We start from the raw sequence: 23218 nt of genomic DNA on the forward strand, positions 1-23218 counted from the left end.
TGGCTTTGGGCTTGGGCAGCGCTCAGCAGCTGCAGAGGCTCGTGGTGCCCCAGGGGAGTGTCACAGCAGGACAGGGGTGAAGCACTGAGCACGGCTGCTGAGCATGGCCAAGGGCAGACGCAGGATGTCCCCAGGGGCTGGGACCTGGCGCAGCTGGGAGGGCTCTGACCTGTTGTGACAGCCTGTGTCCACCCAGGACCGTGGGTCTGTCTCTGAGCCGCTGTCCCTGCAGCTGGCTGCGGGCCTGCTGTGTCACAGGCACCTTCTGCTGCTCTGATTGCAGGGATTGCATCACACTGCCCCAGTCTGTGCCAGCCCAGACAGTGCCCTGCTGCTGCCCCATGGCTGCTGGCCATGCTGCTGGCCCTGCTGCTGGCCCTGCTGCTGGACATGCTGCTGTCCCTGCTGCTGGCCCTGCTGCTGGCCATGCTGCTGTCCCTGCTGCTGTCCATGCTGCTGGCCACTGCTGATAAGAGGTGTCTGCACATCCCACTGGGATATTGGCAGACAGTTCAGGTCAGGCTTCTGCGTCGTGGCAGGGGGTGCTGACTCTGTGCTGCCTTGGACAGGCTCCAGAACACCCACACTGCTACTGGCTATCATGGGGAAAGGTTTTTTCCTTACACAGTTTAAAAGTAAACCTGGATGGCAGAACTTCTAAATCTGTTTAGGGACATCATATCATCAGAGAGCAGTGACCTGGCACAGGGATCAGTTTGAGGAAGACAAGAGATAAAGCATAGTTTTGACCCAAAATATTGAATAAGAGACCCCAAATTCCCATCTTCAACCCGTTCCAGATATCCTCATCACACAGCCTGCACACCCCCTATCATGGTGGGCTGCCTCATCAAGTCCCCTTCCCCTCCCACAGGGCATGTTCACTTTCTGTACACCCCACTTTCAAGTTTTGGGGTGCTCTGCCCTTATCTGCACCCCTGCTTGCCACCCTCCTGGGCAGATGCTGGGGGAAAGCACATCACAAACTCACACCTGTTCACCCCTGGCCTGGCTCTGTGCTCAGGCAGTTTGGCTGTGAGCCAGCGAGGTGTGCTCAGGGCAAAGGCAGTGGAGGCAGGGGATGCTTCTCTTCTGCTCAGCCCTGATGAGGCCTCACCTGGAGTGTCCAGCTCTGGTCTTTCTGGCACAAGAGAGACATGGACAAGCTGGAGAGAGTTCAGTAAAGGGCCATAATAGTGACAGAAAAGCAGGAGTATCTTCCATATGAGGAAAGGCTGAGAGAGCTGGTAGTGTCCAGATTTGGAAAGAGAACCCTGAGAAAGATCTGATCAGTCTTTTAAAGATGTGATGTAAAGATGTCATGGAGGTCAAGAGGTGAGTCCAAAATTTTCACACCACTCTTTAATGACAGGAGAGTAAAAAAGTGACAGGCACAAACTGAAACACAAAACAAATCCCATCTAAATATGAGAAAACCTTTGTTTTTCTCCAGAAAACTGAAGGTGCTGGAACACTGTTACAGGCTCCCCAGAAAGCGGATGGCATCTCCATCCTCAGAGATATCCAGTGTCCATATGTGCCCACTGCTGCCCTTGCTTGAGAAGGTGTTGAAGCAGATTGTCTCCCCAGAGGTGCCTTCCAGCCTCTGCAGCACTGACTCTGCCTCTGTCCCTGCCTCAGTCCCCTGTGCTGTCAGCCCAGGAGCTGGCTGCAGGCTGCTCACAGCTCCTGACCAGGAGGATGCTCTGCCAGGCCTGGGTGGAGGCTGGAATACTGGCAGGGCTGCTTTGGGCTGGGTCCCACAGTCTCTGACTCCTGTCACTGCCCCTCCAAGGACCCTCGTTCAGACATGCAAATGACCTGTTTCTCCTCAGGCTGACAACTTCTGAATTTTAAAAGTACTTTTTCTAACTCCCCAGTCACTTTTACATCCTGATCACATTACACGTTTAATAAGCAGTTTGGGGCAGTCACCCTTCAGACAAGTATCACCTGTTCATGATCACCTGCTTTTAGCAGGGTTGCCCTCTAGGCCAGTTGCCACCATTGGGCTGGGTGAGACTCCCAGAGTAGCACAGAAGAAGGGGAGAAGAAGGAAATTCACCCTCTCTGGATAAACCCATCACTTGTTCTCCTTCTCTGCTCCTCAAAACTGCCCAGATCAAGGCAGCTTTTCCATGGTGCTGCCTGCAACCTGTCTGCCCTGGGGAAAGGGGCTGCAGTCACCATCCTGGGCGTCCAGCAGTGGGAAGGACAGTGCTAACAGGGCAGAATGGGCAAGTGCTGAGAGAGCCCAGGCACCTCCTCAGCACCACACTCAGAGCGAGGGGAGGCATCAGGATCCCCGGCCAGCTCGGGCGAAGGCCACGGGGAGGCTGGGCCAGGAGAGATTGCACAGAGCCAGGGACACAGCATGGCCAAGCCCCAGCTGGGCTGGAGCCAAGCCCGACCCCAAGGCCGTCCAGCCCAACCAGCGCTGGCAGGGGGACAGCAGAGCAGGGACGTGCCCCAGCAGTGCATAAAAAGGCCCAGCAGGCGCAGGGAGCAGTGACACTGCCAGCAGAGCCCCGAGCAGCGCTGCCAGAGCTGTAGCAGAGCCCATGGAGCAGTACTTCTCAGCCACGCAGAAGATGGAGCAGGAGGTGATGTTCCCCAGCCTGCTGCGAGGGGTCTTCCCGCAGCAGGAGGGGGCAGCGCCGGCCGCCGAGAGCCGCACGGACCTGTACGAGCGCTACCAGCTGCTCAAGGCCATCAAGCCCATGGTGGAGAAAGGCCTGGCCTCTGGGGGGGAGCAGAGCCCCGCCGGCACCGACAGCGACGCCGACGCGGCCTCGGACAGCGGCGAGGCCGGGGATGCGCAGCTGGAGGAGCGCCTGTGCCACCACCTGAGCGGCCTGCAGCAGGTGCTCACCCACCTCACCAGGGACACCAACGCCCTGACCCGCAGGTACAGCCAGATCCTGGAGCAGATCAACCTCAGCGAGGGGCAGCCCAGCTGGTGACACTGTCCCGGCCACCAGGTAAGAGCTGGGGGATGCAGGTCCGGGGCCAGCGGGACAATGGGTGTTCTCCCTGCAGAGGTGCCCCACGGTGCTGGGCTTGGGGACCTGCTGGGAAGGGCCTTGGAATGGGGGCTGCCCCCTCAGCTGGGGCTGGATATCCCTCCCTGTGCTGGAGGAGGGAGCCCATGCCATTGCTCTGTGCAGAGGCTGCAGGGGTTCAGGGTCTGTGGAATGAAGGCTGCTGGACAGTGTGTCCCCCGGGATGATCCCTGGAGTTAAGCAGTGAATGCTGCTGTTGCAGGACAGGTGCTGGTGCCAGGAAGCACAAGACGTCCCTGTTGCTGACCATCGCAGGCTGTTCCCTGTCACGCTGCATTCCCCACTCGGTGGCAGCTGAAGTGATCTCCCAGCACTGGCACTGACACCAGACATGACTGTGACCACTGGAGAGCAGACGGTGCCTTATCCTCATAGGAAGAAGCATCTGGCTGTGCTGGGGTTTCCATTGCAAGAGCTGCAGGCTCGTGCCCTCCTCTTTATTTTCAAAGAGTGGCACAAAGTTGGCAGTGCTGTGAGGAGGACCCAAGCTGCAAGAGTCCCTTGAGACTGCCAAGCCCTTTTCCAGCTGGTTCCTGGACTGCAAGGGCATTTCCCCCTGTTTCTGCTAATAAAAGAATCCCAGTGAAGCCATTGTCAGTGTGGTGCTTGCACTCGTGGAGTGCCCCAGTGAGGGGCAGGGGGACACTGCCTCAATGGGGTGGGAACTTCCCAGGACAATGCTGGGAAATTGGAAAGGGGCAAAGAATGTCCAAGTCACAGGATGGTTTGTGTTGGAAGGGATCTTCAGAGATCACCTAGAGCTATGCCCCACTGTGTGCAGGGACATCTTACACTGGACCAGGGAGCTCAGAGCTTTGTTCAACCACAGGGCCTGTGCAAACTCTCTGGGCAACCTGTTCCTTTGTGTCACCTATGTCAGGCTGAAAATTCCTTCTTTCTGTTGATAGCAGCACCACAAAAGCTGATGCTCCATCCTTGTGCCCAAGATTCAGCCCAGTCATTCAAGAGTGAGGGGCAATAGAGCTGTAGGACTCAGCACCTCTAGGCAGCAGCCTCCCTCAACACCCCAGCCACAAGGTCAGACATCCCAGATGTGGGACACATTGGACATTCCCATCTCCTCTCTCCTGATCAGACCATTCTCTCAGCTGCTCAGACCACTCTGGCTTTGGCTTGTCCTGCCTGAGCATGGGCTGCAAGAACAGGGTCTCCAGCCAGCTGTGGCTTTGTGAGCAGCTGAGGGGACTGGGGGCTCTGGAAGGGGCAGCTGAGGCCAGACCCAGAGTTGCCCCACATTTGAAGGGCTCCTGGTCAGGTTTAGGGGAGGACAAGGACAGGTCTGAAGGGTGTGGGGTAATCAGAGTCATGGGAGATGGGTCAGCAGGAGGCACTGGGGACAACATGGGGTCATTTGGAAGCGTGTGGTGACATTTCCCCCCTCCTGAGGCAGGGCCTGGGCTGGGCTCCTCAGGAGGATGGGAGGTTGCAGGACAGCCTTGTCCAAACACCAGCCCTGTGGCCACAGAGACCCAAGGAGCTCATGGCACCCACACCCAGAAATTCTGCTTTTCTAGGAAAGCAGCTGCCAAGCAGCAAGTTGCCCAATGAGGGCAAACACAATTCCCTCCAGGCAGAGTGAGGATTTTAGAGCTGATCTGCTCTCCGTGTCCCTCCTCAGCCTGGGCAATGCTGCAGCCTTGTCTTATCCAGAGGAAATGGAGCAGGAGGGGCACACTGGCAGAGACCTGGGCCATCCCCATTGCAATGCCACCTCTGGCTGGGACATGATGGAGCTCTGTCTTTGGAGCTGCTCTCCCTCCATGCTGACTGCAGAGCCAGGTGTTGGCCTGTAAGGAATGGATGGACACTGGTTCCCAGTGAGAAGAGGAGCATGGAGGGTGTGATGTCCCTCTGGAGATTTGCCTGGCTGCTGCTCAAGGGTGGCATCTGTGTCCCCTGGAGAACAGGGCTGGCTGTGCTGCTTTAGACTGCAGCAGTGATGGTTTTCCTCACTGAGACTGGTTTGGGGCTGTGTGCTGGATCTGTGCTGAACCTGAGCTTGATAACACACAGATGTTTTGGATGTTGCTGAGCAGGGCTTGCAGAGAGCCAAGGCCTCTGCTGCTTTCTGCACTGCTACGCTGGCGAGGGGACTGGGGTGCATGGGGACTTGGGAGGAGTCACTGGTGGGAGAGTTGATCCCAGCTGACCCCAGGGATATTCCAGACCACATGGCATCATGCTCAGTATATGAACTGGGAGGAAGAAGAAAGTAGGAGATTTCTGCAGTGATGGCCTTTGTCTTCCCAGATCAGTGTTACCTGTGCTGGAGCCCTGCAGCCCTGGGGATTGCTGACCACCCACCTGTCTGTGGGAAGTGGTGAATGAATTCCTTGTTTTGCTCTGTTTGCATGCATGGCTTCTGCTTTCCCTAAGTAACTGGTTTTGTCTCAGCCCACGTGTTTTCCTGTTCTCACCCTTGAGTCTCTCTCTGATGCTGCTGGTGGGGCAGTGAGTGAGTGCAGTGAGTGGCTGCGTGGGTCTCGGTGCCTGGCTGGGGTCACACCCCGCTGGTGTCACAGCTGGTGACACCTGCAGCCCCTGCAGCGATGGCTTTGGGCTTGGGCAGCGCTCAGCAGCTGCAGAGGCTCGTGGTGCCCCAGGGGAGTCACAGCAGGACAGGGGTGAAGCACTGAGCACGGCTGCTGAGCATGGCCAAGGGCAGACACAGGATGTCCCCAGGGGCTGGGACCTGGCACAGCTGGGAGGGCTCTGACCTGTTGTGGCCGCCTGCATCCCCCCAGGACCGTGGGTCTGTCTCTGAGCCGCTGTCCCTGCAGCTGGCTGCGGGCCTGCTGTGTCACAGGCGCCTTCTGCTGCTCTGATTGCAGGGATTGCATCACACTGCCCCAGGCTGCGCCAGCCCAGACAGTGCCCTGCTGCTGTCCCTGCTGCTGTCCCTGCTGCTGGCCACTGCTGATAAGAGGTGTCTGCACATCCCACTGGGATGTTGGCAGACAGTTCAGCTCAGGTTTCTGTGGCGTGGCAGGGGGTGCTGACTCTGTGCTGCCTTGGACAGGCTCCAGGGCACCCACACTGTTACTGGCTATCATGGGGAAAGATGTCCTCACACAGTGTTGAAGCAATTCAGGGTGGCAGCATATTTAAGTCTGTTTATGGACATCATATCATCAGAGAGCAGTGACGTGGTACACAGCTCAGTGTGAGGAAGACAAGAGATACACCACAATTTTCACCCAAAATTCTAAATTAATCATAATCGCCAGATTGTACATCAACATAACCTCCTTACCACTAAATGCCATCAGTGTTTGGATTCAGGAAACCAAGTGAGAAAGCTGAAAGACTGGATCCCTATGCTCAGCAAAGAAAAATTAACATAATAATCAAAAACATAAGAGATGGAATTAGTTAGGACAAGCTTGTATTTTGTTTGCTGTTCAGAACGAATTTCACAGCGAGAGTTTGGGTACAGCATCTGCAGGGTCTGGTCATGAACATTTTCAAGGGTCAGGAGAAATGCCACTGAGAAATAAAAAAGATCAACCTACAGAAACTGACTCTGGATTTTATACAATATATGTTGTGTCAACAACCTTCCACTCTTGCAATTAAAAAAGCTGAAAAAAACATCAACCAAAGTTATTATTTTTTACAAGTATCAGTCATCCATATACTGACACATCATAAAGCAACAGAAAGCAAATAATTAAGCACTAACTATTTAACCAAGTTTTTATTACATGAAAGTGAGTAAAGTTTCATCTTTTAAGCCATGGACGGTTCAACAGTTGCAGCCACCTTGCTGAAGTTCTCTGGATGGCAGGAATTCATCCTGTGATGTGTCAGCACTGGAGAAATCCTCAGCGAATTGGGTGGAAATCCTCCAAGAGCTGCCCTATTCTTTTCTTCTCTGCAAGATGTGGGAAAACCCAATCAGCATTTGAAATTGATTCAAAAGATGTTTCATTTTAAATCTTTGATGTTAACATAGGCACCAAAAATTTGATTTTTGCTACCCACAGCAAACCATTAGCTTGCTCTTACAACCAAATGCACAACCTTTTTTTTTTTCCTTCCATATGGCTCTCTACAGGTCCCTGTGGAGGAATCTCAGCAGTAGCAGCTTTTTATTTCTACATACTCCTTCCAACACGGCACGATGCAGATCACAATCCATCAGCCAGAGTCACCAAAGTTTGTTGTATTAGAAAATGGACAGTTTCCACCCAAATTTGTCATTGCAGCATTTGGCTCAGTGACTACATTTAGTAAAAAAAACCATGTTGTTCACCATTGCACTAAGCCAACACCACATTAAGTTTCCTGCCATTCCTATTTATTCTTTTTTCACCTGTTCTGCTTATTTTCTGAATATTCATAATGAGATTTCTGAAACTATATGCAACAGCCATTTTACAGGAATAGACAATTAAATACATAGTACACAGTAAACAGTACTAGTAAATAGTACAATTGTGAAGCTACAAAGATAAAACCTGGGATTCCTAATTTCCATTATTTCTTCTTCAGTGGTAGAAGTTTGTTCTATTCCTTTTATTTATTTTCTGACTCTGCTACTTTTATATTAAAATGAGCCTTTAGGAGGCAGAGGCAGTCACTGATGCATATCAACAGTTCAATAACAATATCTACTTTCACACCAGAAAATCCTTTAGACTTCTGCAAGTTAGATTGGGAACGAGCAGGGAAGCCTTAGCCCAGCAACATGTTTACACACAGGTCATGGCAGACTGTTAAAATACCAGCTGAGTGTACCTTCTCCGGTGTGGAAGTCCACTGGGTGGTGCCTGATGTACTCCAGCAGCTCCCTGTCCACCTTGGCATGCACGTACTCGGCGCGTTTCACCAGCTGGTAGCCAACAAAGCAGCCCAGGGACGCCAACAGGACCTGCCGGTGGATGCCTGCAGCAGGAGCAGAGAGGGATTGTCCCCACCTCTCCCAGCTCCCCGGGGCCTCAGGCAGGGCCCCGCTCTCCCCAGGCTCCCCAGACATTCCTCTCTCCCTGCTTCCCCCTGCCAAGGTCCCTGCAGCACCCACACCTCCCCCGCCCCTGCCAGGCCCCCTTCACCTTCACCCCTCAGGAGCTCACCTCACATCCTCTCCGCCTCCAAAATGGCCCTTTCCCAGCCCCTTCGATTACCTCCAATGCCCCCGTGCCCACAAATCCCTCACTTCAGGGTTCCCACCCCTTGACTCCCATCCCCACCATCACAGAGCGCACCCTTCCCCTCCAGCAGCCGCCCCGCACTCAGGGCTCCCTCTGCTCCCCTCCCGCTCCCTTTACCCCTCAGTGCCCCCCGGCCCCACAGCCCCTTTCCCCAGCCCCACACTCGCCCTTTACCCCTCAGTGCCCCAGGCCCCACAGCCCCTTTCCCCAGCCCCACACTCTCCCTTTACCCCTCAGTGCCCCCTGGCCCCACAGCCCCTTTCCCCAGCCCCACACTCTCCCTTTACCCCTCAGTGCCCCAGGCCCCACAGCCCCTTTCCCCAGCCCCACACTCTCCCTTTACCCCTCAGTGCCCCCGGCCCCACAGCCCCTTTCCCCAGCCCCATACTCTCTATCTCCCCTTTCCTCACCTCAGCGCTCCCTCCCCTTCCCCAGCCCCTACACCCCGCACGGTCACACCAAATCCCATAACCCGCTCCTGCAGCCCCCAAACCTCCACTAGCCCCTCACTCCTGGCTGTTTCCCCTTCCCTCCCCTTTATTTATCATTCAGAATGACCCCAAATCCCGCTTTCCCAGGCCCACATATTCCCTTTACCGCCCCTAGCCTCGGATCTGGGCGCTTCCTTCCCATCCCAGCCCCTGGAACCCTCAAGGTCACCCCAAATCCGTCCGCCCGCCCCCGTGTCCCCTCCAGCCCCTCATTCCTAGGTGTTTCCCCTTCCCCCCCTTTATTTATCCCTTAGTGACCCCAAATGCCCCACAGCCCCTTCCCCAGCTCCTCCCCTCGCACCCCGCTCCGTTCGCCCTCCCCTCAGGCTCCCCCCGTGTCCGCACCGGCTCGCAGGACGGGGCGCTGGTTGAAGGCGTTGTCCAGCAGCGCTGCCAGCCACCCCGAGAACCCGAACCACAGCGTGCCCTTGTTGAGGAGCGGCGGCGGCGGCAGCGACCGCGACTCGTCGGGCAGGAGCACCATGGCTGCGGCCCGCCGAAGGTGACCGGGGGAGCGGTGCGGCGGCTGCGCCTTCCGCCGCCGGCCCGCGCCCTGCTCCCGCGTTCCGCTGCCTTCCCCGCTTACGGCCCCGCGGCAGAAATCCCACCCCGAAATCCACCTGCCCACCCCGAAATCCACCTGCCCACCCCACAAACCACCCCCCGCCCCAAACTCCCAGGCTGAGCGGCCTCAGCCGGGTCGGGGAGGGGGTTCCTGCAGCCCTAACCGCTCTGGAGGAGGCGGCCCTGCTGCAAGGCCAGCGAGGCTGGTCGGGAAGTAAATTAAGGGGTTAATTAAGCACTAAAATCGAACCCAATTACTTTTCAGAGCTCAGATTAAAGACTGAGACCTAACCCATAGTGTCAGTTTTTTCGTTTTTAATTAATACGAAATCACATTAAATCATTTGCCACTTTAGCAGGATTGAAGGAAGAAACCCACATTAACAAAACACATCACAGGTCCTAAAGGTTTCTCAGCCTTTTTCCTAAAAATGTGTTATTTAGCCCTTGTCTATGAGAGAACAGTTTGATGGTGAAGGTGTGGGTGCTAATGTCTTTGAAATGCTCTTAGTGTCTCCAGTGACTTTGGCAGCAGGTTTGCTGCAGAGCCCTGACACCCTGGCTCCTGAAACAGACGGGTCTGCACAGCCTGAACTTCTGAGCTTTGGGATAAAACAGAGGGTTCAAGGGGGAATATGTGGCAGGCAGTTCGGGAAGGCTGTGCCTTCCCAGAGCCTCAGCAATGGGGAAAGGAAGAGGCAACATGAAGCCGGGAGTTCAGGATCAGAGGAGGCTGCGCCCTCCCAAACCTTGAGACAGAAAACCCCACAGGTGTGTGCCCCAGGGGACTCTCTCCCTTTATTCAAATAAAGCTGAAGGATTCCTGTCTCCTTTCTGGACATAAGCCTCTGGCGTTTGTGGATTTTCCTGGCATCCACACAGGAGGAGGTTGGGCAGTCGCTGCTCCCCAGTGGGAGATGCTTCAGGCAATTGTACAATGGTGAGGCAGGATCACCTCTACAATCATGCCCTGGGTTTAACCTCACAGAATCTCAGAATGGTCTGAGTTGGAAAGGCCCTAAATGGTCATCTCCTTCCAACACACTGCCACAGGCAGGGAGAACCTCCACTAGACTGGGGTGCTCCATCCACCCCAGCTCTGAACACTTGCAGGGATGGCGCACCCACAGCTTTGCTGCACGGCCTCTTGGAGGATTTTCACAATGTGCAAAGGCACGGCTGGGGAAGAGCCAAGAGGGTGTTTGTAGGGCTTTTTGTGTACTACACAGGACAGCACAGTAGATAGACAAACACAAGCACTATGGATGCCTCACCCTGAGCAGAGCTGTAAGGTTGGGACTGAGATACAAATACAGGCACAGGAAGCATTCTGGCATCACTGGAAACCAGAGCAGCTAAAAACAACATGGCAAAGCCCCTGATGTAAAAAAAGCAGAAACTATGAGAAAGTAATGAAAACCAGAGAATGTCTTGAATATGAGCTCACTGGCAATGGTAACTTTAAATGTACAAATATTTGGTTACAGAAACATCCACAATGATCATGTAAATTGTTGCCCTAACAAGAGCCACTCTATTTGAAGCACCCTATTCAAAGGACTCAAAAAGTCTAACTATCCCCTTGGCTATCCTTGATGAAGGGGGTCCCATTCTTCAGCTAACATGGAAAAAAGTTCAGAAACTGCCAAAAAGAATAAAAAAATCCATCCTTCTCTCCTCCCAGTTTTATGTCAGCACTAGAATCCAAACCAGACCCCAAACTCAAAGTAACATCTTCTAGGGATGATTATGTAGGGTTTAAAAGGTATAATTATTTACTCCAGAAATAACTGATAGCCCTTTGGGGAACATGATTCCAGAGAGGCAGAAAACAATCTACCTTTTCCTTAAGTCATTACAGGAACTGAGGACACCTGGTGTTTTGTTAAGAGTTGTAGATTTTACATGAATTACAAATACAGCTATGCAGCCCCATTATCTGATACATTTAATAGTGTTAAAGTACTTCATCATTTGAATAGCATGCCTTAATTTGGTCACATGGTCTACCAAAAAAGAGCTACTAGAAGAATATTAAAACCTATTTGCAAAGTATCTATGAGACAAGGAGATCAACAGGACATGAACATATTAAAATTCGGTATTTGTGTGTGCAGGAGTTTGACAAAGCACCTCAGGACAAGTTTCCAGCTATACACTACATCCTTAGATGTATGGGTATCCCTCAAAAGCAGGGCTTAGGAGCTGAAATAATGCAAGAAATGCTCAAACAATACCAAGTTTTTAATTTACAAATTCCACAGAACACAGTTACAATGCTCTCCTATATAGCAATCATCCCTCGTAATCTGCCACATCAACTTTTATTCAAATATGAACCATAATGGGAAAATCAGGAAGTTTTTCCTCAGGAGAGGAGTCTGGACCTTGTCAAGCTTCACAGTTTACCTGCAGCCCTCCCTGTCACTGTGATAGTGCTTTGATCAGAGGTATCCTCGTTGGGCAGGAGTGATACAGGAGTGTAGGAAAAGAGCTCCCGCGTGGCGATGGCACACGTACACTGTGTCTCACCATGGATGGCCTTGTGACAACCCCTCACTGTGCCAGGAATCCCCTCCAAGGGGTATCCTGGGACTGGTCCCAGCACTATGGCTTTACTCAGCCTTTTGTCTGACAGAAGTTCTCTCAGTCAAGACAGAGATGTAGAGTTTCAGCCAAGCATATGTGATTCCCAGAGCACAGTACACAGAGGTCAGCAACAGGGGGACAAAAGGGAAGTGTTGTTTCCAGGGGGTCAGGGGAAATATGATTTCACAGAAGATTTCCAAGGGCACTAGTTGGATGAGGTAGATTGTTTCAAGCCAGTTAAGTAGAAGTTTCTCTCTCCTGTCAGACAAATTAAAAAAGAGGTAGTGTTAAAATATATATTAACTAAAAATAACTATTCTGTTTTTCAGCTGTCCCAGTGCAAAGAGAATCTCCCATCGGATTGTAAATAATGACTTAAATAACAAGTTAAAGAGTTTCAGTAGGGAAAAAACCACACTGTGATAACCAAGAGTACAGCTCAATGTCCTTATCAAGTTCCAGGATGCCTTGGAACCTAAGCAGAAACCTCATCAATTGCTCTGCTTCACCTCACTATTGCAGTGAACAACTGAACAGCCCTTCATACAATGACTTGCTCCACCAAAGCTGTTCTACAACCAAAGAGTGGAAATGTCAGATTTTTTTAACCTCTTCCCCCAAGCTTTTTGTAGGATGGACTTTTCTGTCAGCTGATCTCTCTTGCAAAGGACACCGATGGCAAGAATTTACTGCTGGTAGTTTAAAGGGAATTTCATGTTTTGGCAAGTTAAGAAGAAATTTGGAAAAGCTTCCTCTTCAAAAAAAAAAACCAAAAAACTGAGCTCCTATGGAGATTTTAGCTGGAGCTCTTGAGACAGAATGACTGAATTCTTAAGTAAAGAAAATCACCTACAAAAAAAGCAGGCTGAACACATGTTTACAGTACTTCATTACAAACCCTTCATTACAGTTTGGGTTTGCCCTGTTTGGGAAATAGGGAAGTGGGGACTGCAGGGGTTATAAGGAGAAGCACTATCTTTGTGGTAAGACATCCACAAGCTGTGAAACTACACAGGATGACTTGGGCAACTCTAAGTTCTGCCAACCAAGTACTTCCGGTTTTGTTGACAAATTACAACTTGCAATGAATTTTATTTACAACCTTCCACACATTAAAATACAACTACTACTGCAAAAATCCACAGTACCATAAAATAATCAGAAAAATTACTGTAGTAAATGCTAGAATACCTAATTAAATCCTCAGAGATTACAGCATCACAACTCCATGCTTTAACAGAGCATGAGGCAGGTGGGGATCTGCAGCCTCCTGGGACTAAATGGGCAGCTGTTGCAATAACCAGAACGTGTTGCAGTAATCCTAATATAAGCATTACCTCCTGAGAACAGAGGCAGCAGCATTTTTTGACTAGTAACACTTTAATTTGACTCTTCAGCATCAGTTTTCTGTGCTGTTTGTCCCTTATGACAATGGCTGCTGCCAACACCAGAAGAAATGTTGCTCCTGGCATTGAGATCAAATTTCTTTAATTACCTGAATAGAGATTTCAATGAAGAGAAGCTATAAACAGTAAACAGCAACATAAGCAGTATTTTAATTGGAAGTTCTGAAAAACAAAGAACATTATGTACTTTTAAAACTAATTATAAAAACCTTTTGCCATATATATATATTGTAGTATCTTTAAATCTTACTAGTCACATTTGCTTTATTTTCTCCAGACCTACATGTTTTACTGCTTAGGATATTAACAATAAGCATAAACATTTATTAAAGCAAATGCCAAACATTTCCTATACACTTACTTCAGTTATCTATAAACATACTTAACATATCAACTATAGTTACTATTTGAGACAGAACTACAAATAAGATTTTCTTTTTCTAAAGAAATCACAAACAACTGCAAAGTGACTAAAGCAAAAATGACAACCAGATCAAAACTATTGAGCTCTATGTTGCAAACTAAATAAAAATGAACTAAGAGAAGAACATTTTACCTGGTGGTGTGAACAACAATGGAAAAAGTGAGAAATGCCCTGTTGTTGCCAGAATCAAGTAGATGCCAGCATCCTTGGCTCTCTGAATAGACAACAAGCTAAAAATGGCAATTTGTTATGCTTTTGTCTTTTAGCAAAGAAACATAATTTCAGCAGAACACTTTACAACTCACTGAAGACTGAAAAACAAGTCAAACAGTTTCATAGTACTCCCATCCCTCCTAACACTGGACCTGTGATGAAGTCTCCTGCTTCCAAACCATGTGGCCTCAGAGATAATAACACAGGAGAAAAATCAGTCAGGAAACCCTCCCCCAGAAAACCACACACCCACTGAACAGAACTATCCATAAGGCTCAGCACAAAACAAGAGCTTAGACATGACAAAAAGTCTGAGGAAGAAAAATACAGTTTGCAGCAATACTGGTCAGGCAGCTTATGAACTACAGCTTCACTTCTACCCTAGGCAGGCATGAAGCTCTTTTGGTAGAAACTGTGTATTGTTCTGGTCAAGCACAGTGCAGAAGATCCCTTTCCTCAGCTGGCTCCTGAGCAATCTATCCAGCATTTTATAATATGAACCACACTACTCATTAAGGTTTGAATTGTGCCCAAAATTAAATTACTTTAAGTGCACTACACCATTACAGCTTAAGGCATTCTATAGAAGAGTTGCTCTACTGAAATATACTGAAAACAAAGTGATTCCTTTAAGTGGAACAAGTGGCTGCAGGTTCAGTTTGGCCAACCCCTTTGTACAAAATTCACTTACCTTAAAGGCAGAATAGCAAGGAGTATTGCTTTCTCATGCACGTGCCAGCCAAACATGAAGGAGCTCAACGCACAAAGAACAAGGCACTGCAGAAAGCCTCTGGGCCCTTGAGGTTTAAACCAAAGACAGAAAACAGAGGGCTAGAAACAACAGGCAAAAACAGGACTTCAGTGAAAAGCTTGGCAATCCTGAAGACAAACTATTGTCCAAAGAGATTTGTCAATGTTACTAAACACCACTGCACACAGGTTGTGCCTGTGTGGCACAAGCATTATATAGCACTGGAGGAAATCAATCTATTTGGATGTATGAGTAGAAACTGAAGGATTTCTGTTGAAATATCAGGAGGGAAAAGACTGAAAAACCACAGCCACTCTCTGCTATTTGTGTTGCATGCAAAAATTGTCTTCCAATCTAAGCCACTAAACTAATTTTATCAGTCACTAAATATTAGTAACAACATATTTGTTGCCCTAGAATTAAAATACATAAGAAGTGCATACTATCAATTAAAACCTACTAGGGACAAAACACATAAAATTAAAAAAAAATTAGTTATTCTTACCAAAATAGCTATGAAAGTACAGATTAATGTTGCCAGTGGAGTCACTGAAGGAAGGACAGTGTGCTGGAACTCTTGAACCAGCCCTCCTGTCATGGAAGCTTTAGGGATTTTTGTACCATCAAGAAAATTGCACTTCACCCCTAAAAACAAAACATAAAAAAAGCACAAACTGATAAATGCTAATAAAGAAAATGCAGTAGCTGAACTAAGTACAAGCCAAGATTTTTCTCTTTTTAAAGGATGGCAGAGGGAAGCAACTGATCTCTGACCTACTGCTGATTAACTTACACACCAAATGATGTGGAAAATGATACCATTTATGGCAATCTGAAAACATAATTTACTACAAATGTAGGCTTCCCTACATTTCAAATGGGGAAGACTAAAATTCAGAGAGCTCTATCTGCAAACAGGCACAAAAAAGCAGGACTGACATACTGACCAAGAATTGCCAGTGCTTTATCCATGGCATTATACAAAGCCCAGAAGTTGGGGGCCCAGTAGGCATGACAGAGACCTCGCTTGAAAGGGAAGAGCCGTGAGATGACTTGAGGCAGCTGACCCTACAGAAAACAAGAAGACAAAATAAAAAATAGCCTCTTTAGATGAGACATGGTTTATATTTTTGTAACAACATTTTCTAACTGTTCAGGAGAATAACATATGAAAAAGGGGTTATTACCAGTACTAGGAAGGGTCCCAGTGAAAGAGCAGAAACAAGACAGACAATCAGTCCCAGGAGAGTTACATGAAGAAAGCTGAAACTTCTCCACTTCACAGATCCATCTACAAAAAACAAGCAGATTAAGCAAACAGTTGCTGTGGAAATGGAAAGGGAGACAAAGCATTCCCCACCGACAAGAAACTGCTAGGACCTATCTAAAATGGGCACACAGCCTTTTATGTCAATATATTCAGTTCCTGAATATAGCTGGCATTTCTTTTGCCCACACTGCAGCTCCTGCATTATACAAGCCTTCTGTATTTTCCAAATTTACCTTCCCTGTTCACATGAGGAATATCAGGCATGTTTCAGTGCTAAAGAGTGAGGAGAAACACAAAGCAGGTCTTTGAAATAGCTTTTGATACTGTCTAATTGTTCCATATCCAGAATAATTCTTATGGCTTCCAAATGCCACCTGCAGTTTGTTCATGTTCGTTTTTCTTAACAAAGAACTCTTTAAAGGAACAGGCATTTTACAATGCAAATATATTTCAAAGATTTCTCAGGATCCTACCAATTTTGCTCTCAAGCAGAACTTTTGTTTGACATACAGTCAATTTTGCTCCAATTGTACCTGCAGGTCTTGAGTGCTCCCTCAATTCCAGAGATCAACACAACTCCCCTCAAAAGCCAGTGAAGAAAACCCCATCTTACCTGCATTGTTTGCAGTAAAGCAGTAGGATCGTAACAAATAAATGCCATATGCTGGGGCCACATAAATGTAGATGTGTTTGAAATGCAGAAGAACAGCAAAAAGAAGAGCACCCTCCAAATACCTTTTCTGAAAGAAAACAAAATAAAACCTAAACTTTCTCTTTGTAGTCACTTTTAATGGTCATCTGTTGTACACCTAAGGTGACGGGACATTTATTGTAAGTATTAAAAAGAGCATTTACTTCAAATTACAAATTCAGTAGTGTTATGTGTGACAGGTTAGAACAAGGAAAATATCATGCCAAACAACCACCTCTTCACAGCTTCAGAAGTATGTTTTCTAAGGACTAGGGATTTGGAAGAAGATAAAATGCCAGGAAATGTTGCCAGGGGTAATACTGAACATAGCTTTCTTATGAGGAAATGCAGTGCTGCAGCATCAGCAAACCATTATGGTGACATACATCATATAGACATACAGCTTCATACAGCTCAACATGAAGCCACTACCATTGCCCACAAAATGAGCAGCCCTATGAAGTGAATTGCTACACCCAAAATACACATGGCAACAAATAGACAAGAGTCACTTGGGTTTTACCTGACACAGCCGAGCAACAGAAAGAAGCATCAGCCCAAAGAGGAAGCCATTGTACTGGAAGTGAATATCTGAACTTGAGTCAAGGAATAAAGCAAGCTTTCTTTACTACTATGTTTTATGGAGAAAATCTAGTTATGAGGAATAAATTAAAATTGAAACAAAATTTAAATCAAGAAAACAACCTTAAATTTACACCACACAGACAAATAATTTTTAACCTTACCTGTAAATAGTTAGACACAAAATACAATAACACTGGCATATTACCTTGATGAAATGAAACACAACAATCTACATAATGCAAACCAAAAAAGGTTAAATCTCCACTTTAATTTGGAAGTTAGTAGTTTCTGCCACACATTGGTTAATAGATGGTGACAGTAGCCCTCATTTTTCTAGCACTTGTCAGCAGGCACCATACACAGTAACTGTGACAAAGAAAATGAAGCCCTTCCTTTAAATGTGCCAAGAGTGACTTGCAGTAATTTCAGTTTCCAGAGTTATTTTTATACAGGGTATGGACCTGTTGGGGGGCATTCAGAGAAAGCCATGAAGATGTTCAGAGGACTGGAGCATGTCTGCTATAGAGACAGGCTGAGATAGTTAGGATTATTTGGTAGTTAGGATTATATTTCAGCCTGAAAAAGGGAAGATGCTGGGGAGAATTTAAAGCTCTTTTAGAAGGTACTTTGAGAGCTGGACAGGGACTTTTGACAAGAGCACAGACTGACAGGGCAAGGGGGAATGGTTTTAAACTAAAAGAGGGGAGATTTAGATTGGATATTAGGAGTGATTGTGAGAGTGATGAGGGATTGGCACAGGTTGCCCAGAGAAGCTGAGGATGCCTTATCCCTTGAAGTGTTCAAGGTCATGCTGAATGAAGCTTTGAGCAATCTGGTCTAATGGAAGGTGTCCCTGCCTAAGGCAGGGGGTTGGAACTAAAGGATCTTTAAGGTCCCTTCCAATCCAAACCACTGTATGACTCCATGATACCTTCTCTAGAAAGACTTCCTAATTCCCATATAATGTTAACCAATTGAATACAGTCTGAATCTTATAGCACTCTGAGGATTTTCCTTGCCATGGGACAAACTTGGAACCATACCCAGAACACAGAGCCTCTGCTAATATTCCTGTAGGCAGGCAGAAGAGGAACAAACACCAGCAGGGACAGGCACATTGCTGCCAGACTGGTTGGTCCTCTTCCACTTCTGGCAAATCAGACCAAGAACTAACTTCCATTTTGCCAAACAGTAATTCTAATGAAAGCAAAGTTATTTAACTAACCCCAGAAACAAACCCAGCAGTGTTACTAGCTATGACAGCAATAAAAACATAGGATTGTGCCACACACTGTAACAGGTTGTTAAAAAACCAAACAAACCACAAAGAAACCACAACTGTTTGAAAGGATACGATCCACAATTAACAACCCAAAATTCCACAAGAGCAGAACAGCAAGAATAAATGTTGGTTTTTCCAGGATATCCTTTGCAGCTCGTTTTCCATTTACACATCTGCAGCACCTAAACAAAAGAAGAAGAAATAGAAGCTTTAATTCAAACATACAAGCAAAAACATTGTTGCTTTTAAGAGTTAAGGACTGCACTTACTCTGAAGTTAGTCATTTTACCAGGATGCAAGACAATGATAAAATTCTTGCTAAATTCATCAAAGGCAGACAGTATCACGAGCATGAACAAAGTTTAGCAAAAAAAGGATTTTAAATTTCAATTGCTGTGGTGTGTTCCACATGCTAAGGCTCACATTAAATAACAGCCTCAGGTTCAAGTCTCTCATTCAGTAAGTGTAAAGCTGTCACAGCCTGTTTGCCATCATGAGCAGTGTATTGCTACTTTTGGAGACACCATAGGGAGTTGTATTTAAGGGCCTCAGCTGGACATGAACCTCTCCCTGGCTACTGCTGTCCCCTGCCATATTATGGGTTATTTCTGTTGGTTAAAAACAACTTATTACTTCTCAGTGTGAAGCAATATGGTTCATATGACTTCTAACAGCCATCAAATCCCATTAAAAAGTTACAGATTATTTGTGTTGAAATACTGTTAATGCAACCTCCCTGCCATGAGCAGAACACCTTCCACTAGACTGGGTTGCTTAAATCCCTATCCAACCTGGCCTTGAATTTTTCCAGGCAGGAGGCATATACCACCTCTGCTGGCAAAATGACCCTGTGCAGACACCAGCCCTGAGCCTTCAGCCTCACGTTCATCTGTGAGTCAAAACGATAAAAGGAAAAGAAGTCACAATGCAAAGCTAGCCCATTTCAAATAAAGAATTGTTTTTAAAAAAGGAGCTTAGGCAGTGAGAGAATCAGAGAATTTCAGAGAGAATCAGAGAATTTCCTACTCAGGTTTTGGGCAGAAAGAATAAAATGATGGAAGACTCTTATAGCCAAATCATTAAGCCAGGCAACCTATTTCTCAGTTCCCCACTCTAGTCTTTAAGGATAACGTAAATAATTCTTCACAAAGTCAGGCCACACAGAAAGCATTCAGTCCTAATTACACCAGATGTAGAATAATCAGTTTATCATCAAAAACACTGGAGTTACTTTGCATATTTGATGATAAGGCATTTTGAGAGAGATTTCCTTTATGGTTCTACTTTAAAAGAACAGTTATAAGAAAAATAACAGGAAAAAACCTGTTCTGAGCATACCAGCTGTCCTGCAATTCCTACAAAAAGAGTTCAGTGACAGAAGCAAACCCAAGTATAACGTGTGAAACAGCAGCTGGTGCCTCAGTGCCTGCAAATCCATCACATGTAGTGCAATTGCATCTCCAAGGAGAACATGTTATCTTTTGTTTAGCAGCATATTCCAAGATTCTCCTTGAAGAGTTTCAAGCAACTCTGGCATTTCTCTTCATTTACAAGCTTATTTGTACAAATAGTTATTTGCTGTGGCTACAGAACAAGCCCACATATGAAGGACTATTCACTGTCCCTAAAATTAGAACATTAAGACTTACTCATGGACTGCATATATGAAGAGGGTATCTGTAAGGATGACAGAAAGCCTTTGGAAGAAGACAGTTGCACGACTGGTGTAATTCAAGTTTTCAACAACCAACATCTGGGGGTCAAAGTACTTGGCAATGTGAGAAAGTAAATATTCGAACCAAGCAAAAAATGGTGGATAATCCAGGGTCCATTCTGAGGTTGCCTAAAGACAAAACAAGATTAAATAGTTTATAACAACCATGTTGTTTGCAGTCCTTCAGGGACAGCTCACTGCAGCAAACCAGCTGATGCATTTTCTCTCAGTAACCTCTATGTAACTCAAACCACTCCACACTCAGGAGCCAGCTCTGTGGTGCCTTAAGCTGCTCTCCTGCAGCACTGGTAGAGATGTGACATCTCCTGATTAGCAGGAAAAGATTAAAGAGCATTTTGTGCACCTAACCAGTATAAAACTGTTTGTTATCTCTAAATCAATTTACAGCAATATGGTCAGTATTAAAAAATCTCAGTGAAATAGCTCAGAACCACTATCTATCTGTACTAGAGTGATCATCAACACAATCAGCCTCAAAATTACTTTCAGTCATCAGTTAACAAGTCTTAACTCTCATACAACTATATCAAGATCAAATGGCATTATATGATCTGTTCCCATAAGGACAGTTGTGATGCCCTGACCAAGAATTAACCCCTTGGCTGTGAAATAGGAGAGGAGGAGGGATGAATAGAGCAGGTTGGGATGGGGTTTTCAGTGAGCACGTTCCCAAATGCTTAAACTGCATTGATGAAAAGCATCCTATGTTCTGGCATGGGGTTAATACTGGCACTATAAAAATTTGTTTGTAAAAGAGCCCTTGGATCAGTCCTACAAAGTTCTGACCTGCACCAATGAGAAGAGCACACACACCAGCAACTTAAGAGCAGCTTAAGAGCAGGATGCAACTTCCCCTTGTGCCACACAGCCTTCCCAATAACCCCCATGCATTGCTTTTCCCATTTTGCCTTCCTAAGTACTTGCAGCTTCCCCAACTAACTTTCATTTTCTAGCTAAATGGTACATATGGCCAGCAAACTGTGACTGGCATCTGTTTGTCCCACTACATGACAGTCACCAACCATCTCTTCCAACATGCACAAGGTCAGCCATACCCAATGTGCCTGTAACTTACACACAGCTAAAAAACACCCCAAACGTGTCCTTACCTCAAAGTACCACTGAGAGAGGGGCAAGTTGTGGGTGATGGCAAGCCAGTTCCTATGGACTTCAAAATCTGTGGAGTAACTACAGAAGGTACATGTTAAGAGCCACTGACATGCATGCACTTAAAGTGGAAAAATTTCAGAGCACATCAGCACATGCATATAAAAAGGAAGCCTATTTATCAGCTCTAGGACACTACAGTGATCAAGTGTAACAGTAACAACGATGCTGCTCTTTGTACAGAAGATGTGTCATAGAATGGTTTGGGCTGACCCAAAGAGAGAGACCCTAAAGATCAACTCATTCCAACTACCCTGCCATAGGCAGGGACACCTTCCACTAGACCAGATTTCTGAAAGCCCCATCCAACCTGGCCTAGAACACTCCAGGGATAAGGTACGCACAGCTTCTCCGGGAAGCCTGTGCCAGTATCTCACCAACCCCACAGTAATGATTTTTCTCCTGATGTCTGATTTAAATTTCCCACTTTATTTAGTTCAAAACCATTCCTCCTTGTCCTATGACTGATCATGTAAAACGTCAATACAGGTACTTATAGGGCAAGAACTATTTATAGCTTAGCTTTTTCGGACGAATAATGAAAAATTCCAAGCTCTAATTAAAGTTTAATACCGATTTGTTGTTTGGGGTTTTTTTCAGTATAAAACCTTAAAATTACAAAGCATTACTGTTTCGACACACTTAAAGGCCTTCCCGAGCAACAGCGAGCCGGAACGGGCCAGAAGAGTTTCCGAAGAGGAGAGCAGAGCTGTGCCACGCGGCGGAGGCGGCGCCGCCCCGCTTCCCTCACGAACCCGGGAGGCACACGGCCCTCCAGGGCCTCCTCAGGAGCCCTCGGCAGCCCTACGCCCTACGCCCCCCGTTGCGTCCCGTCCCGTCCCGTCCCCAGGGCAGCTCCTTACTAGGCGGGGATGAGGAGGCACTTGAGGAAGGACACGCCGAGCGCCAGCGCGCGGAACCAGCCGCGGCCGCCCGCCGCCATGGCGCGCGCCCCCTGCCCCGCGCCGGCCCCGCGCATGCGCCGCGCCCGCCGCGCCGGTTTGAAGCGCGCGCGCCCGCCCCGCCCCACCCGCCCGGCCGCTCGCTCGCGGGGCTGCGCGTGCGCGGGAAGGGCCGGGCTCCCTGAGGCGCTGGGGCGGGCACGCGGCGGGAGAGGGGAAATGCGGGCTGGGTATCGGGAATTCTCTGCCGTGAAGGTGGGCAGGCACTGGCACAGGGAAGAGTTGTGATTAGCCTGCACGAACACAGATGAAGAATCCACTAAGAGAACACCTGAGACCAAAAACCACTGGATCAAGTATGCACTGAGGGTGTAAAAGCTCAGGGACTTCTTTGTTGAGGGTCCCTCTGTGCAGACACCCAGCTTGAGCTGACCTGCTGCTGTACCAGGCTATCACTATTTGATTTTAGAAATCCAGCCCCGAGACCGCTCGGGTGAGCCCGAAGGAGGAAGCATGTCCGGGAATGCCTCTGGAGATTTGGTTGTGCTGCGAGGCCACCCGGCCTCCCCTGGGCAGCAGCTGCTCTGAAGTACATTAGCTTCGCTCTGCTCCAGCGAGGTGCCATCTCCAACCTGTTTTGCTGGTGTCCAAGTCACCTTACCGGTACAAAGCGCTCTTGCAGAGGAATAGGCTCATTTTTTTTTTTTTTATTACCTTCCTGCCAGCCTGGAGGGTGGATGCATACAAGGCTGCTTCCTTAGAGCAAACCTTCATCTATCTAAGAATAGTACCTTGTAGGAGATGCATGCAATCATACAGATAACATGTCCAATTTTTATTTTCCTGTACAAATGCTTGTTCATCCACGTTTTCTACAACTGCACTAATTCCTGGAGAGCTTCTTGAAATTCC

At 47.7% G+C, this 23218-nt stretch overlaps 4 protein-coding genes and 1 long non-coding RNA gene across 5 annotated transcripts in view; 3 read left to right on the forward strand and 2 right to left on the reverse strand.

The window, feature by feature from the left end:
* The first annotated feature begins 658 nt into the window (after positions 1-658).
* Positions 659-6722, forward strand: LOC306804384. Its single transcript, XR_013774874.1, has 2 exons — positions 659-714; positions 6246-6722. It is a non-coding gene; the product is annotated as an uncharacterized lncRNA (long non-coding RNA).
* On the forward strand, positions 2493-2981 carry LOC306807875 (mid1-interacting protein 1-like). The gene has a single exon (XM_079317875.1). It carries the CDS (start codon positions 2562-2564, stop codon positions 2961-2963), a length of 402 nt encoding a protein of 133 aa, XP_079174001.1. The 5' UTR covers positions 2493-2561; the 3' UTR covers positions 2964-2981.
* A 31-nt stretch (positions 6723-6753) lies between the features above and the next one.
* Positions 6754-9319, reverse strand: NDUFC2 (NADH:ubiquinone oxidoreductase subunit C2). Its single transcript, XM_079310838.1, has 3 exons — positions 9073-9319; positions 7824-7970; positions 6754-6957 (listed from the first exon to the last, which is right to left on the reverse strand). Exons 1-3 carry the CDS (start codon positions 9209-9211, stop codon positions 6908-6910), a joined length of 336 nt encoding a protein of 111 aa, XP_079166964.1. The 5' UTR covers positions 9212-9319; the 3' UTR covers positions 6754-6907.
* A 2198-nt stretch (positions 9320-11517) lies between these two features.
* On the reverse strand, positions 11518-22502 carry ALG8 (ALG8 alpha-1,3-glucosyltransferase). Its single transcript, XM_079310676.1, has 13 exons — positions 22268-22502; positions 21347-21425; positions 20152-20345; positions 18575-18684; positions 17159-17226; positions 16558-16684; positions 15862-15965; positions 15622-15742; positions 15180-15319; positions 14615-14754; positions 13843-13940; positions 13376-13448; positions 11518-12138 (listed from the first exon to the last, which is right to left on the reverse strand). Exons 1-13 carry the CDS (start codon positions 22381-22383, stop codon positions 11907-11909), a joined length of 1602 nt encoding a protein of 533 aa, XP_079166802.1. The 5' UTR covers positions 22384-22502; the 3' UTR covers positions 11518-11906.
* Positions 22503-22846: 344 nt separating this feature from the next.
* The window catches only part of USP35 (ubiquitin specific peptidase 35), a 40186-nt gene continuing 39814 nt past the window's right edge, over positions 22847-23218 (forward strand). Inside the window, exon 1 of the mRNA XM_079310538.1 lies at positions 22847-22969. The gene's annotated coding sequence lies outside the window, so the exon portion shown is untranslated. The remainder of the gene's footprint in view (positions 22970-23218) is intronic.

This window comes from Erithacus rubecula, assembly GCF_903797595.1.
Source record: "Erithacus rubecula genome assembly, chromosome: 1".
Taxonomy (NCBI): domain Eukaryota; kingdom Metazoa; phylum Chordata; class Aves; order Passeriformes; family Muscicapidae; genus Erithacus; species Erithacus rubecula.

Coding starts and splice junctions, on each gene's coding strand:
- NDUFC2 (XM_079310838.1), bottom strand. CDS start 9,211: ATGGTGCTCCTGCCCGACGAGTCGCGGTCGCTGCCGCCGCCGCCGCTC. Junction 7,971..9,072: donor GCGCCCCGTCCTGCGAGCCG/GTGCGGACACGG, acceptor CTCCTGCTGCAG/GCATCCACCGGCAGGTCCTG. Junction 6,958..7,823: donor GGACTTCCACACCGGAGAAG/GTACACTCAGCT, acceptor CACATCTTGCAG/AGAAGAAAAGAATAGGGCAG.
- LOC306807875 (XM_079317875.1), top strand. CDS start 2,562: ATGGAGCAGTACTTCTCAGCCACGCAGAAGATGGAGCAGGAGGTGATG.
- ALG8 (XM_079310676.1), bottom strand. CDS start 22,383: ATGCGCGGGGCCGGCGCGGGGCAGGGGGCGCGCGCCATGGCGGCGGGC. Junction 15,320..15,621: donor TAAAGCACTGGCAATTCTTG/GTCAGTATGTCA, acceptor TTTTGTTTTTAG/GGGTGAAGTGCAATTTTCTT. Junction 14,755..15,179: donor GTACTTTCATAGCTATTTTG/GTAAGAATAACT, acceptor TGTTGTTTCTAG/CCCTCTGTTTTCTGTCTTTG.